This window comes from Falco punctatus (assembly GCF_963210335.1).
Source record: "Falco punctatus genome assembly, chromosome: 8".
In the NCBI taxonomy this organism is placed as follows: domain Eukaryota; kingdom Metazoa; phylum Chordata; class Aves; order Falconiformes; family Falconidae; genus Falco; species Falco punctatus.
Window position 1 is genome coordinate 37,863,269 of NC_137588.1, and position 16,357 is coordinate 37,879,625.

The following is a 16,357-nucleotide window of genomic DNA, read 5'->3' on the forward strand; positions in this document are numbered from 1 at the left end:
ACAATGATTAACCGTGATTTGACCAACAAATCAGACAACTTCCCTAAAGAATTGCTAATATTTATAAATATTTATAAATAAATAAAGACCTAAAATAATGGGATTGTTGATGTAATTAAAAAAAAAGAAAAGTTTTTTCTTTTTCCTTGCTAATTTATCTCCAGTAATGCAAGGAAAAAAACAAACCAAAACAAAAAGTGTGTTTAGCATTATGAATTAACTATTTTCCTATCTGTTTTTACCAGACATCAGGCCACTGGTTTTTTTTCTTTTTTTTCTTTATTTGTATCATCATCACTATATGTAGAGGGATGAAGCTGGGTTAATTAGCATTGATAATACACTGCTGTGGGCTGGCTTCAGGGGCAGCGGGTTGGCTGATGTAGATCAGGTGCAGCTGGGGCTGGTTCTGGTAAGGGGTTGGGCAGCCAAGGAAGAGAGAGAGCAGCCGAGGAGGAAGCAGCAAGAGAAGAGAGAGTGGACCCTGGATGAGGGGAGATGAGGAGAAGGCAGCAGAGGGACTGGCACGAAGAGTGTGTTGGTATGAGATGGTAAAAGACCTTGTTGCAGCTTGGTAGTTTGGAGAGTGCTGTGACAACTGTAGTGCTGGGATCCCACTATTGGTTTACCTGAGTGTTACCTTAAAATGGAATACTACATAAATTCCATTTAAAAGTCTCTTAAACCGCTGAAGTAGCTGTTGTTTCCAGTAATATGACTCAAACTCAAGGTTCTTATATTTACAGAACTTGAACTTTGCTTTCAGAAAGCTTTGAGCCCTTTCCAAAACTACCCACTTTAGAGAGATATGAGGCCATAATCCCACTTCTTCTCAACCACAGAAGCCTTGTGTACTTTGTGCTAACTACTCTTACCTTGTGCATCCCCTATCATTTTAGCATTTCAATTTTTAAACCTCACAGCATCCCTATGCCACATGGAAATACTGTTATCCTCATTTTACATTTAGAGGGGAAAAGACAAGATTACTTGCTAAATGTCATGCTGTAAGTCTTGGGGAAAACAGTGGTCTCCTGACTACCAGCACATTGCCTTTCTTCCTAAAGCTCTCCTCCTTTCATGTAAACGGTGAAAACAATTTGTCCCAACACTTGCAATGAAACACAGAGGAGAGACATGAGTATACGTTGTGTACCTCCTCCGGATCCCCTCTGCAAGGCATGCTCTTGTCTTCTTTTAGTAGTATTTTTGGCCTACCCTAATGTTAAATCCCTTCTGCAATGAAGGCAGCAAGACACATGTTGCTAATGCTCTCTGTGTTTAAGGGCGAGCAGGAGTACAGCACTGGGCGCTGGCCAGGCTCTGCCTTCACCTTGCCCGGCATCCTTCCAGCCAGCAGCTGGCTCTGCCTTGCACCAGGCTCTCCAGATAATTTGACAGCAGTGTATTTTAAATTATTTTCACAACAGCTATCTTGAAATAGGTTTTTGCTTCATCTACTTCATAAAAGAATAATTGTCTGTCCCAATATATGTTTGCCAAAGGAAAAACTCCAAAAACTCATACCGTAACCAATTATGTTGGAAGACACAGAACATGGATTACAGCACATTCACTGACTGTTGTAAAATACATGTTTTCCCACTAATTCATCTAACTTGAGCTGCCTTTTCCCAATGGGTTCATTTCTGATGCTGATACAGTGGCTATGAGTATTTACTTGAACAGACTCAATGACTAACCAATATATCCTCCAAAGAGTTATAAAATGAAAATAGATGTTTTCACTATATGCGTAACTACAAGAGAAAGAGCACCGAACTTTTAAAATACATTATATTTATCTCCTTATGTAGAAATATAAAATACTCCCTCATATTAAAAAATGGCATTATATACTTTAGTAAAATAGCAAGAAATGACATGTAAGCTAGTATAACCATGCCAAATGAGGGAGAGTCGCTGGAACTGCCATTTGTGGCAGGTATCCTCACACACTCCTCAATCAGCTCATTATTTTTGCTTATATAGTGTGACAGAGATTTTACACAATTACACATGCAAAGACTACCCAAACTTTATCAGCAGCCTCAGAACTGTCATTGTGAATGCCTAAGTGAACATATCAAACTGCAGCTGTTTTGTGACATGTTGATAAAACACAGGGCTTCAGCTTTGCGCAAACATACCAACCCCTCCACAGATTCTGTTCTCTTCCCATTTCATTACTTTACAATGATTAAACTGCTTCTTTCCAGGACTAAGAAATTGATACAGATTAATCCTGACTTTAGCAAAAGTGTTTACTCCACTTAAAAGATTTTTTACATGTAATTTTTAATTTTCAGAAAATTTGCTTCATTAAAACTCCCATTAAAAAATATAAAGCAAAACCAAGATTTTATTTTCTCCAACCTAACTGACAAACAGTGGGAGGGACAGGATCTGTTCTTCCATTTTATTTCATAATGCTGACATGGTTTTCAGCATTTCAAATTCTACTCCAAAGCTAAAAGTCAAAGAAAAGTTGTAAATCAAATATACTTCATTCTAAGTAGCAATCCACAACGTACATTTTGTGGATTGAGAAGATAAAAATATTTCTATGAACTGGAGATAACAGGTTTTAAGCTAGTCATTGCTTCTGTTGTGCAAAGAAGTTAAAAACACAAAAAAGCCAACCATACATTAAACCCCCAAATTAGATGGTGGTTTTAATTTGTCATGTCCACCACAGTGTAAATAATAATCACAGTTTTAACAACTTTTGCAAACATGCAATTCTTCTTTATGTAAGAGCTCCTGATAAAGTGCTAAGTAAAGAGCAAACTCTTTATTTTACTCTACCACATACAAACTCTTTGGTTTGTCTCCATCATAAACTATAGTATAGCACAGAAATACCCAGGCTACAGAGAGCATAGAAAACAGACCAGCCAAGAGCCTGAAGCGATACAGCTTCAGTGACAAAGCAGTGTCAAAGATGCTGCAACTGGGTTTTTATATTATCTGATATGTAACTTCTGATTTCAGATTTACTGGGATTAATGCAATTTCTTATTCACTTATGAAAAGTAAGATCTTTATTAACTCTTTTCCCTGTATGAAAGCATCACATCAAAGTATGAGTTGCAAAGCACAGTCAGTAGAGGCCACCAGCTAGATCACAACTCACAATCATTGTTTTTATACTAATACTCATTTCATTGCATAAGATATGTAGGCAGATTTTTTTTAATTCCTGCTCCTTCCCAAAACGTACAGCAGAAAGGTATTTTTGGTATTACTATGCATCTGATATAGAAGGGCAAAGTCATAGTACATGTGATGAAGCCCCTGCAAATACTACCAGGGGTTGTGCCAGCTCCCTGTCGGTCACCTCCCTAATCATCTGGAGACGGAGCTCAGTATGCAGCAGGTACGGCACAGAGCATTCATAGAACTTCTCCAGATTTTAGCTGAAAACATACTGTTTCCCTATGTTTTTAGCTACTGGATAAATCTATCTGGGATGGATTTTGGTCTGTAATTGCTCAATCAATTAATTTTTGCTATCAAAATATGGTATCAGTTATGATGTTAGACAAACAATATTTTGGGTTTCCAGTTTTCCTTATGTCCCTTTCTTTCCTATAAAGATAAAAGTACTTTTGAAGAAGCCACAGACTTTTCTTTTTTAATTTCATTGCAAGGCTGGTACAACTTGCATTCTATGACCTGTGTCTCAAGAGAAGTCTTTAGGAGGCAGAAGAACTAATTTTAATGACCTGATCCGAAGTGCATTACGTAAAAAGAAAGGTTTCTAGACTTCAGTTGACTTTAGTGGGTTTTTTTAATGAAGTCTGAATGAACTATTTGCATTAACAAAGTAATATCTGAAAATACGTGGGAAATTTCCTGTCAATTAGTCTAATTAGAGCAAACTATGTGACATTAATTTATAACGAAATATTTAAACTGAAGAACAAACCCACTAATTATATCATTAAAAATGTGAAATTTATAAATAAAATAATAAAGTGCCAGTAGAAAATGAAAAAAAGTTCCTACATATATAATTAGTTGATGGTATCTAATACTAAAATATTAATCAGATATTTTACTGCTATTGAAGAGAGTTTCTAAGAGTGTGTGCCACCTGAAGCATCAAGTTCATAACCAACTTTACTGAAACAGGCAGGTTACAATTATATGTCTCCTATATATCTCCTATATACATCCTCATTAGAAGATAGGCAGAAGACACACTCTGTGCATACTAAGGACGTGTCAAGAGCCTGAAAGCTGTAGCACAAACAATAGAGGACTTTTAACAATAGCTGTAGCTAGACAGTTGCTTAGATCCTGCATGGGATTAGGAAAGGGTAGAAGTTTAAGTTGAAAAAAAAAAAAAAAAAGACCTTCTGGTTTCAGCAGACAGACAAAAAACCCTAATGGACCAGTGTTGGAATCAGAAGAACGAATAAGCATCTTTCCTGATCTCTGAGAAGGCTGGGCTAGGCAAATTTCTGTGTCTTCCTGGATATTTGCCCATTAGTGAAGTCCACAGTGGATTTACAGAAGGACAACAAGGTTAATTTTTGTGAAAATTATATTACAAAAAAAGGTTCAGTGTCTACCAAGTAAAAAACAAAGTGATGGCAACATGGTGCATACAGATGTCAAAGACTTAGGGGAAAATGTGTGTCTAATCCCTTAAAACATACATAATGTAAGTCCACATTTCAGGCAAAAAGAAAAAAAAATACTTGTGGGTTTTGGGGTTTTTTTACTGATATTTCATTATTCTTGTATCTGAGGATATAAATGTGTTTATAAAATATTCACCACAAAATTGTGCATGTTATATTTGCAGCAACCTAGCTATCTATACATTAGATCTTTATATTCCCCACACTTACTTTATTCAATCTTCAAAACCTTGTTAACAAAATACAAATATTTCTGTTCTGCCAGCAGTATAATAATTCATTTTGAAGGAGAGGAACAAGTCCCTCAGCATTATGCTTGATAAAGATAAATCTACATGGTTACTGATACAACGACACAATGTCCAGGTTTTATTTACAGAATACTTCTGCCACTGTGGGAGACGCTTGCTGGCTCTTGGATTTCCTCCCTGGTGCATTAGCTTTTCTGCCAAGGAGAGGGTGGGATGTAAGGCAGACACAAAAGTAACAGTCATGTCCCACTGTTAGGACAGTAATGAAGCTAATTAAGATGGAAGGCCAAAAATGGTCAGCTAGGAAGCTGACAAATCAGGGAGAAGGGAATCTGACAATTCAGCACTGAGAAAATATGACATGGAAAGGCGCAGGCTTTGCAGAGACAAAATTCAGGACACTGCCCCAGGCAGAGCATAGGAGTTTAGAGAAGGGGCAGGGGGGAAGCAATCCAAAATATGCACCAAGAAATACCATTGAGAGAAGACATTTTCTATTCTATAACCAGTGTGAGAACTAACTGCCCAGGTCATGACTACCAAAAAGTATATAAAAAGAAAATAGCACGTCAGCTTCACTAAGAGCAGAAGAGTTTTGAGAGATGTCAATGAGAGATTAGTTGTGGAAACTGGCTAAGTAACAAAGCTTGAAGACAGTATTGTATCTTTGAATTACTGAAAAAATCCACTCATGGCAATTAACATACAGTTAATAAGTAGATCCCGTGTCAGAAAGGATGAAACACAAGTAATATAACTTTTGAGGGAAATGCCACCAATTTGGGGCATCTGCTGTGGAAGCTTGTGCCTCAAAACAACGTAGTGCAATGTTACAGGGACACTAATCAAGCCGGTAGCACAATCCCCAAGTCAAATTGGAAGGACTGTATCCAAAATAATCACCAAAAGCAGACAGAGCCTTCCAAACTAACATGTAGAAGCTCCTAATAGATGCTATTCTGTCTTAGGATCTCTGACATACAGATCATATCTTAATTTTTTGTGCAAACACCAACAAGCATCGAGATATATACAGATGAATATATGAATACTATTCATTAAAAGATACTGGATTTGACCCGCCACAGTCAAAGGACAAGATCCAACTGATTGTGCTTGTTGGCACAGAAAGCTTGAATGGAAAGATATGAAGTACTCTTATTCTTCTAGTAAACCTCTTGATCATACAAAAGGCTTTATAACCAGCAACCAGAAAAGACTACCCAGAAGCTAAAGGCAGGAGCACACTGATAAAAGGACATTTCTGTACAGGCCTAAGTATCCGAAGGACTCCTGTCATTACAGGGGACAGACAAACTGTATATAAAGGACAATTGTAAGACAGCATTGTTTCCTACACTAAATAAAAGTTCATACTGTACCAGGAAAGCACCTCATTAAGACTGTATCAAATACTGGATCAAAAGTTCTATGAGTCCAGGCACACAAAAATGAAGAATGGAAGTATGGACAAATGGTAACATGATGCAAAGAAAGCATTTACATTATCAGGCCACGGACTACGGACAACAAGCTAAAGATTTGGACTTGTGGCTGCTCTGAAGGGAAATAGCTAAAAGCACATGGAAAGTAAACCAAAATGTAAACATGGAAATGTATGAAAATTTCAAGACACCGAGGAAGAAATGAGGGGAGACTCATGAAAGATGTAGCCTTACACATCACAGGAAAGATGTGTAGTTTTACACATCTTACACAGCAAACAAGAAAATTAAGTAGTTTAAGTGGTTTAGAGTTTTCCTCAAGCATCTTGTTCTGGTTTTGGATGGCATAGAGTTCATTTTCTTCCTAGTAGCTGGTACGGTGCTGTGTTTATTATGAGAATAAAGCTGGTAACACACTGATGTGTTAGTTGTTGCTAAGTGGTCCTTACCCTAGGTCAAGTTTCCCATGAGGAGGTGCACAAGAAGCCAGGAGGGAGCAGAGCCAGGGCAGTGGAGCTAAACTAGCCAGAAGGATATTCCATATCACAGAAAATCAAGCTCAGTATATATAAATGGGGGGCAGTTGGATAGGGGCCACCGATAGCTGCTCAGGGACTGGCTGGGCATTGGTCAGTGGGTGGTGAGCAATTGTGTTGTGCATCACTTGTATGTCTAGACTTTTATTTCTCTCTTTTTGTGGTCTACCTTTGCGTTACATCACCATCACCATCATTATTACTATTATTATCATCATCGTCATAATTATTACCATTATATTTTATTTCAATTATTAAGTTGAAGTTGTTCCTAAACCACAGGTTTTACCCCATTTTTGTGATTCCCGCCCCCATGCCAACAGGGGAGCAGTGTAGCAAGCAGCTGTGTGGTATTTAGTTGCCGGCTGGGGTTAAACCATGACACACATGTGCCACTGCTGGATCCACCATGTAACTACATAAGAAGGGGGCCAAACCTGTTTCCCTGATAAGCATCACCAAGTTCCACAGCAGTGGTCTGTGCTAGAACCTGTGTGAGATAACATTCACAACTCACCTGGAAGACATCATGAATAACAAGGTGAAAAAGTCCAGCAATAAAAATAAAAGTTTCCAGAACAGTAAAGAGAAAGGGTTGGTTTTGAAGAGGTGCAAGACCTCAGGAGACTGAGTGGACAGTAAAAGGAGATGGGAAATTCACGCAGAATAAACATTAAAAACATGAGAAAAGTATCCTAGTTTTGTATAATAACTGATGGCCCAGTTTAGAGCTCTTAATGAGATTTTTTCACTAAAAAAAAAAAAAACAAAAAACAAAAAACAACAACAAACAAAACAAAAAAAACCAAACCAACCCCCCCCCCCCCCAAAAAAAAAACTCCTTTGGACAAGTAGTGAAAGGTCTCTATCCCCGAAACTGAATTTGTCCAGTCTTCCCAGAAATGCAATAACAGCAATGTAAGAGCAGCCAGGACCCTAGGGAGTGCCAAGTGGTGCTATATACAGGACAGGTATGCTGTGGTATTTCTTCAGGGTACTCACATTGCATTCTGGCTCCCATTACTGTATCAGATGCTCTGAACATTACTAAAGCACCATGTGAGGTGTAAATGGCCTTTGACATGAAGCCTTCTCAGTTCTGTTCATCTTCTAGGAGGTCTGTGAGCATGGGCTATCATAGGAGAAAAAGAAACATCACATTCTACAATGATACGGCAGCTTATACTGCCCGTCTGGAGACAAGCTCGAGAATAAACATCTCCCCCCAGATCTTCACAGTTGTCCTCCTCCTGAGAAGCCAGACTTTGCTTTGATTTCTCATGAATATTCACAGAACTTCACAGGCAGGTTGCTGACAGAAGCACCATCTCTAGCACTTGGTGTTTCCTTCAGTGATTGAGCCTCACCAGTGCCAAGGCAAATGACTGCAGCTATTCTGAACACAGCACTAGTAGCTGTGGATAATCACTGCTAGGAAGTGTTTCTTGTTGGGGGGGGTGAGCTGGGGGGAATTAGGGAAGACCGAATTTGGGGGACCAAAACCAAGGAAGAAAACAGGAATATAACCAAAGAGACACTGTTGGATCCTACTCAGATCATCTGGGCTCCCCCTCTGATGCTCTTTACAGCAACCCCATCCAAACAGAGGGAAAGTCAAAAAGCCAGCTTTGGCTTGTGACCACAAGTGCAAGTAGAAGGTTCTGCGTTCCACAAACAATAGAGGTGAATACTTCTTTACACCGCAGACTACCAACCCTCCATGCCCATCACCTGTTTCCAACCTTGGAGTGACTCTTCCCCTGTGCTGTGGTAAGGCAGGCTAGGGAAGACAGCGAGAGGAAAACTGAATTAGTATGGAAGAAGCAAGATGTTTCTTTCCATCCAGATCAGTCCCGTACAAGCACATCTGCCAACAGAAAAGCCTGTGTGCCTTCCAAGGCGAGGTATGATTGACTGCCTGGAAGTATAAAACACCACAAGGTGGCAAAGCTAAACACAGGTACTGCAGGATTTGTACTGTGTGCTGTGATAACTGAATGCCAAGAAAACCTGAATCAACTATCAGTCAAGCAGAAAATACCATGCTCTGAAGCATTATCCCAGATGAGATTTTGTTATATTCTGCAGGAAAAATATTGGGTAAACCCTAGACGGTGCTGCCTGGTGCTTGTTTGGAGAGCATGTAGGGTGCTTAGCACTTGTAATGATGAAAATGCAAAATGCCTACTAAAATGAGGAAGGATACTCTGTCTTCAAGAAGATGCTGCTCTTGCTGCCCAATCCCCCCCACCCCAAACACACAAAAGCATTGGTAAAACATTGCACAACATGGCTTTGGAAGGGCCAAAAATTGTGAGAGATTTGATACATTTATGACATTAAGAAGAATTTTTGCTACTTTGGTCCTACAGGTAGCACTTGACATAAATAATTGCTCCTGAAAGTCTTGCTGTACTAACTGGAACTGGTCTGTGAGCTCATGTAAAGCGTCAAGGAACAGGCCCGTTATTATGGACAGTGGTTGCAAAAGCTTCCCTTATAGGAAAATCTTCTCTGAAAGCCTGTTTGGCTACGACACGGTGCATAAATCTTTCCAAGAGGAAATTCTCCAGCTTCTCTTCCAAAAACTTCTATGTCTTAAAAAGAAAGATGAAACAACATGCCAATGCCTGCCCTTGGCTAAGACAAGAATGCCTGTGCTGATATTACCATGTCTGCAGAAACCTATCATTATTTAAAAAGATAAACTTATAAAAAAACCTCTATCCATGATGTAATAAATCTTTACAAGCCTGAAACTAGCTCAAAAGCTAAGCACAAGGAATGCCATCGCTGGAGTTGCAGCCCATTCTCGGCCTCTCCACCGTCTTTACCCTTACGCAGAGTAAGGTACAGTTGCAAAGCAAGGTAAGACTGCTCTTCAGAGGAATCTGATTGTATCCGTGTGGGACACATACACACCAAAAAGAAGTCACATTGGACTGTCTTTTGAGGGAGAATACTAGATACGAAAGGACAGTAACTTCTTTTCTTCTATGAATCCAAAGCTTATGCTTGCTACCTGGAGCTAGTACTTATGTAACTGTCATATTCCCTGCTTTCCTAAATGTAGTCTTTTGTCTTACAATATGAGCTATATTTTTTGTTTCATACTAAGAGACTTATTTGTCTTCACTAAAACAAACACTTTGAATAAGTCCACTTACAGCAGTTACAATCACTTTGTGTAACTGACTTCTCCACCACTTTTTGTGTCATATGCAGGTAAAATGTTTTCTTCCAGCAACAAAAATAACAAATTAGGAGACTGGGATTAAAAAAAAAGAAATAAATCCAATTTCCAGAAAGATAGATAAGAACACTTTGTTTTTTTCTTTCCCCCCCTTTTAGGAATATCCTCTTTCTTCTTACAACACCCCCCAAAAATGTTTCCTATAAAGAACAGACCTTCCATTTTATATGTGAATAACTGCATGGGCATGACCATTGATTTGGCTTGAGCTGCCAGAGAACGCAGTTAAGACATGAAAACGCTTAGGCTGAAATTCTTGACAAAGAGTTAAAATGAGTTAATTTGCCCTATCAGAAGTAATGCTGCACGATGAAGAGAAATAACAGAAGTCACCTGATGGGTAACATGAAGTGGAGGGAAGAAAAGGACAAATGTAAAAATAAAAATTTTGCAGTAGCCACAAAGTGACCTACACACATGTGCAGAAACATGTAGTAGATACAGTAACACAAGACTCCTTTCATGCCCTTGCAGGCATAAATCCAAATACATGTCTGAGAGAGACAACATTAATCAGGTGGATAATTTCTGCAGTAAGTACTGGTGGAAAAAGCTAACCAAAAAATCTGCAACATATGAGTTCTGGTTGAACATTGGGAAGTTATTATTCCCATAAGGAGCAGGATGTTGTCTGTGCTGTCTCATGCCTCAAAAGCCCCAGTGAACTGGTCTGCTGAGATCATTCATTGCAGAGCTGTGAGCAGGCGTGGGACAAAAGCCGATTTTGCACTACTTGTCCCTCTGAGAAGGTACGCCCAGACCATGGGGATTACCACTGCTCTGCTGCTGCAACCCAAGAAAAGCATCTGTGGATGTGTGTGCCTGAGAAAAACACCATCGCAGCTGAATCTGCTAGATATTGTCAGGCAGAGCTCTAAACCTGACCCCAAGCAACAGTTCTTTAAGTCTCCAAATACTATTTCCCAAATCAAAACTAAACAAGAAGTTGGAACAAGCATCTGTAGTCAATTCATGTCCTTGGGAATTTCGAATCTTAATTTAAAGAAGACTTGAGGTTTCAGAAAAATATTAGAGACCACAGGTTGATGTGTACTAGCGCTATGAAAAATTATTAGCTCATTAATTCCAGGCACTGTATTCATTTCAAACCCATCATACAGCCTTAATTTTGCAAACAGATGTGGTAATGCAGATCTGAACACCACAGGGATTACCAATTCCCTTCACGTGCCTGCCAAGAACAGAGGGAGAGGAACGTGGGAGAGAACTGGTGAACTACAAAATATAGCGCTAAAGTCCACCGTGATGATGAAGGTAAGTGCCAGAACCGACACACATACTGTTCAATACAAAACCAGTTTTGCTAAGGACTGCAGTTAATTTGATTTTTCTTACTAAAAGGAAAAGAAAATAAAATATCAATAACAGAGTGAATTAAAAAAGCATGATCAAATACTATACCTCCAAGAAATTTAGGGCTCTTAAATGACTAAAGTATCAAAAAGTAACTAAAATATAACATTAAAAAAAACAAACAAACAAACAAATAAACTGAAGAAAATAAGAACGCAGAAAGATAACTAAACTCAACTATACTCTACACTTTACATCTATGATAAGAGAGGTCCTTACAAGTAGAATAGTCACAATAAATGGTGGGGGTGGGAAAAGAAAAAGAGAAACCCAAAGCCTATTTATTTCTTTAATTTATTTTTTAAATTTCATTTTCTATTCTAGTAAATGTATAATTATGAAAATACATTAAACATGCCCCCTCGGCCCCTTACTCTGCAGAAATGTCCAAATTTAACAACAGCTATCTCAATAGTCTAAAGCACAATCTCTATGAGGAATTGATCACTTTGACAGGCACCCTTAAGAGTTATCATTAAATTTGTGATTTGAATGTTCCTTAACTGGATGGTCAGAGAATTTGCAGTCCATTCAGAGCTATTCCTTGTCACCCATCTCTCCTTAAAAGGATTTTTCAGTGTCTTATGTGCAATCTTTTGTTCCAATCTGGAGTTTTTAGAACCCTGTTATTGACACCACCATTGCATTCCTCAGTGCTGTGGTTTATAAGCTGATCTGTGGAGATCTCTTCTGTTAAAGCTGAAGAAAACTTCCTTTTTTTTTTTTTTTTTTTTTTTTTTTTTTATAATTTTTGTGATGGGATATGATTTTGCAGTCTGTTCTGCAATGTGTAAGTGGATGAACACCTCCTTCAGAAGGTATCAATGTTCCACAATTTAAAAAATTGATTGAGAAATAATGCTGCAATGCCAAGACTAAATCTGTATGGTGAGTTTAGTTCTTTTAAATGCAAAAGAGGACATACATTTATTTCCAGCAAGTCAGTAAATATTTTGGTTTTTTCAAGAACCAACATACCTGTGACAGTTGAAAGCAAACTTGATAAGCATGTGTCTCTTTTACTCACTGTTAATAGTTTCCCAGTAGGAAAAAATCATTTTCAAACTCCATGTAGCAGTACTTTGTCAAAGAAAAGGAAATATTTTACATTTCTTCTTCTATTGCACTGCCATTTTCATAACTTCCACACCTTATATGTGGCCTATAAAAATGCACATCTTCAAAAACTTTGCATAGATATAGTATTGCAACTCATCCTGAATGTGTGTATGTATATATATATATATATATATATATATATATATATATATATGTATAGGAGTGAGAAATATTAAAAGTGCTTCAAGTGTGAGTTGCAATGTTTAATGTCTTAAGACTCTTTTCAAAAGCGAGCCCCCAAAATAAATCTGAAGGCTCCTGCAACAATTTGGCAAGACAGACACTACCAGACACTACTGTTTTGCTACAACACTGTCAAATACTTACTGTGAAGATACTGAGCAATGCTTATTATCCACTCATCTGTTAACTTCCCAGCTTTCGTTATCTTAGTACACTTCAGCTGACTTGAGAGATCTCTTGATTCAATCCAACAGATTGTGTCCTCTTTGTAGGTATAGTCTAGTGTCAAAATTGCAGATCCTTTAACAGGAGCTCCAGCAGACACTTTGCTTCCATTAAGATGCAATACCTCAACTGTTTCAGAGCTCGCAATCAGAAGAAGAGGAGGTCTATCAGCAGGCTCTAAAAACAAAGTGATAAGAATTTAAAGGGTTAACAGACTGTGTACACCATATTAATCTTTTTAGTTTTAATGTAGTTTTCAATGTTCTTACCTGCGTGTTTTAAAAGATATAATAAATTGGTTTTGTTTTTATTTTCATAACTATCATATATTTCAAATTACAAGTCTATTTTATCCTGCTGTTCTAATGGTTCACATCATTAAAGAAAATTAATTACCCTAGCCCCACAGCTTCTGTTTCATTCCAAGTATCATTATTGCAACATTTTTCATGCCTAAGTCATAAAATGAAATACAACTTACGCAAATTATTTCTATCCAGATTACTGGCATTTCTAAAAGAATGAATGCCAGGAAAACCCACAGAACTTATGAGTGCACATGAATTGGTAAAGTACTTTTCATATTGGAGTCTGGGAAAAAAGACGAGTGGATGCTGTTAAAAAAATACAGAACCAACCTAAGAAAAAACCCTATGCATTGAAACCTGGCTACGTCATGCAGGTGGGTCAACCACCATGCTTTACAAGGGACAAAGCATCATGCAATGCAGTTTCCTGACATCAGAAAGGGAACAGAGGAAGCATCATTTCCATTGCAGCACCATTAATATCACAAGAAGCAAACAAACAAGAAATATGAAGAAGCAATTGTAAATCTAATAACGTGACATGCAACCTAAAGTGTCACCTTTGCCTGAATCAGCCTGACTAGAAACCCCGCCAGCAAGTTAAAAAAATACTTGAGCAATGTGTGAATAATGAAGGAAACAATAATAGCCCAATAGTGAAAAATATGTATCTTAAAATAGAAAATGTTCCAGTTGCAGTTAAAACTCCGAAAAGTTGCATTACCCACACAGAGGAACAAACAATTCTCACGGAGACAAGGTATTTGTTGCATTATGCTGAGTGCTATGGGGCACAAAAGCAGCTGTTCTTCCTTTAGGTGTATCTTTAATTGCATTACTGTCTCAAACATCCAGGGCTGATTTTAAATTATGCATCTGATTTATTCGACTGCAAATGAGTATTAGTCTCTGTAAGATGCGGACACTGTTACACATGGTGCCACTGCAGAACATGAGTTACTTCTTGCTCTAGATCTAGGCTAGTACTTTAAACTGAAATAAGGTCTCAGTTAACCCAGAATTGTCATGGAGACTTCTATACCAAAACCGTATCCTAGCAGTTCGGGTTTGTGAGTTTTTTTGGTGGTTGGGGTTTTTTTTCTTGTTGTTGTTGTTGGTTTGTTGGGTTTTTTTTTTTCCCCCCAATAGGAAGAACTTCATTAGAAGCAGTAGGGTAGCATTGCTTTGCTTCAATTTATAAAGCATAACTGCTGTTGACATAAAATATGTCTTTTCTTTTTTGCCTGCAAAAACCCATCAGACAGATGTATAGATGTATAAGCTAGAGAAACTGCTTCCTGAAAAATCCCCCTCATATTAGGTGTTCAGCATTCAGAGTCCTGCTCCAGCTGAGACTGCACTGACACAGGACTTTATGAGAAGATTCCCACAGAGCCGAAGACACGGTGACCCTAAAAATTACTTCAGGTTTAACTGTAAGAACAGTGAGGTCTACTTTTGCAATGAGGTCTGTTCATGTGAATGACTTAATGGAAAGTTGTCTTTTGCAACATGGTTAACACCACTACAACATGTATTTGTCCCATTCATTTGTAAAACTACTGTTAAGCTGGCACAAATTGGGATGTTGGATTAAAAAAAAAAAAAAAAACTGTAAAAAATAGAAAGTCATACTGCAGTTGCAAGCATACATGAAAAACAATTGTGTTGTTAAGTCAATAGCTCTCACCCCAAAGAAAACTGCTCGTATTCAGAGGAACTGAACAATGTTTAAATGCTGTATTAACATTCTGTGCTTTCAAGCAATGTTCAACCTAATGAAGTTTTCCAGAATCTACTATGAAATTCCAGCTGTTTAAATGGAGAAAAAAATTGCATAAATAAAAGGATTTGACAAACAATACTTTATCATCAGGTCTGACTAAAGATAGAAAAATGCTTCTGGTAATACAGTGCTCAGTGGTCTTCTCACTCAAATCCACAAAAGTAGGTTTGAAAATCTGTTGTTTGGTTCTATCTACTCTTATTTCAGCATCTAATTTCCTGGTGGGTTTTTGTTTGTTTGTTTGTGGGGTTTCTTTGTGTCATGTAAAAAAATTTCTATAAGGGATCAGCATGTATTACTTCTAAAGTGGATTTCATTTATAATCTTCCTATTGTTTCTCATTCCATAATATATTTTCTTCCTTTTAACATACTTTTTCCCTCCCCAGTAAATCCCACGCTGACATCTTCAAACCCACACTTCCGTAGCATTACTTTACAAACTTACTGTCCTCATTTGCCTTACATTCACTTCCATCTATACATCAGTCATATCAATGCATAATTTTTATTTTTTTCAGAAGATCTCTAACAACTGAAGGGATTGAACTTATTTGTGATGCAACCACTTATGGTGACAGCCACAGGTGAAGCTCCATAGTCTTGCTTTTTTCCAAAAGAGAAGGTAGTAGGGTTTTTATTAACCAGTTTTATTGGAAATTTGCCATGTAAGTCCCTTTGCCGTTAACAGGTGGCTGGTGTATGTATATCCCTCTTCCTTACCGACTTCTGCTACCCATCACAAGAAGAGAACCAGACTTAAGAGCTACTGCCTCTATCACCCACTCACCCCAGAGATCTTCCAGACTGGTACCAAAAGGTGTGTTCCATCTACATCCTGCTACGTTTTCGTTTATTTTTCACATCTAACTTCTCCCTTCCCACAAAATAATACCACTGCCTCTATCTGAATTCAGTCACCGCTTTCCCAACCAGCAGCAGTGTGAAAAATCCTTTTATATGACTATTATTATTATTATTATTACTGCTCTTATACTTTGTGTTAAGTAAGATATTTCCACTCCCTGCAATCTATAAGGCCTCCAAGAGAAGGCAGCTACTGAGGAGCTGTTTGCAGTTACAACAGCACATAGTTGTTCCATTGTCCAAGATTGCAAAGGAGAACTCTATCCTTTCTTGCACTGTTTTTAAACTGACCTATCGAAATTTGTAAAGAGGATTAAATACCTGACTAAACTCTGGAGAAAGATTCTATTTTAGTAGTT

At 38.0% G+C, this 16,357-nt stretch overlaps 1 protein-coding gene across 1 annotated transcript in view; it reads right to left on the minus strand.

The window, feature by feature from the left end:
* Positions 1 to 16,357, minus strand: part of LRP1B (LDL receptor related protein 1B) — a gene marked incomplete at its 5' end in the record, with an annotated part of 587,496 nt that overhangs the window by 363,488 nt on the left and 207,651 nt on the right. Inside the window, 1 exon segment of the mRNA XM_080399306.1 lies at positions 12,958 to 13,215. Within this exon segment, the coding sequence (XP_080255432.1) occupies positions 12,958 to 13,215 (258 nt within the window).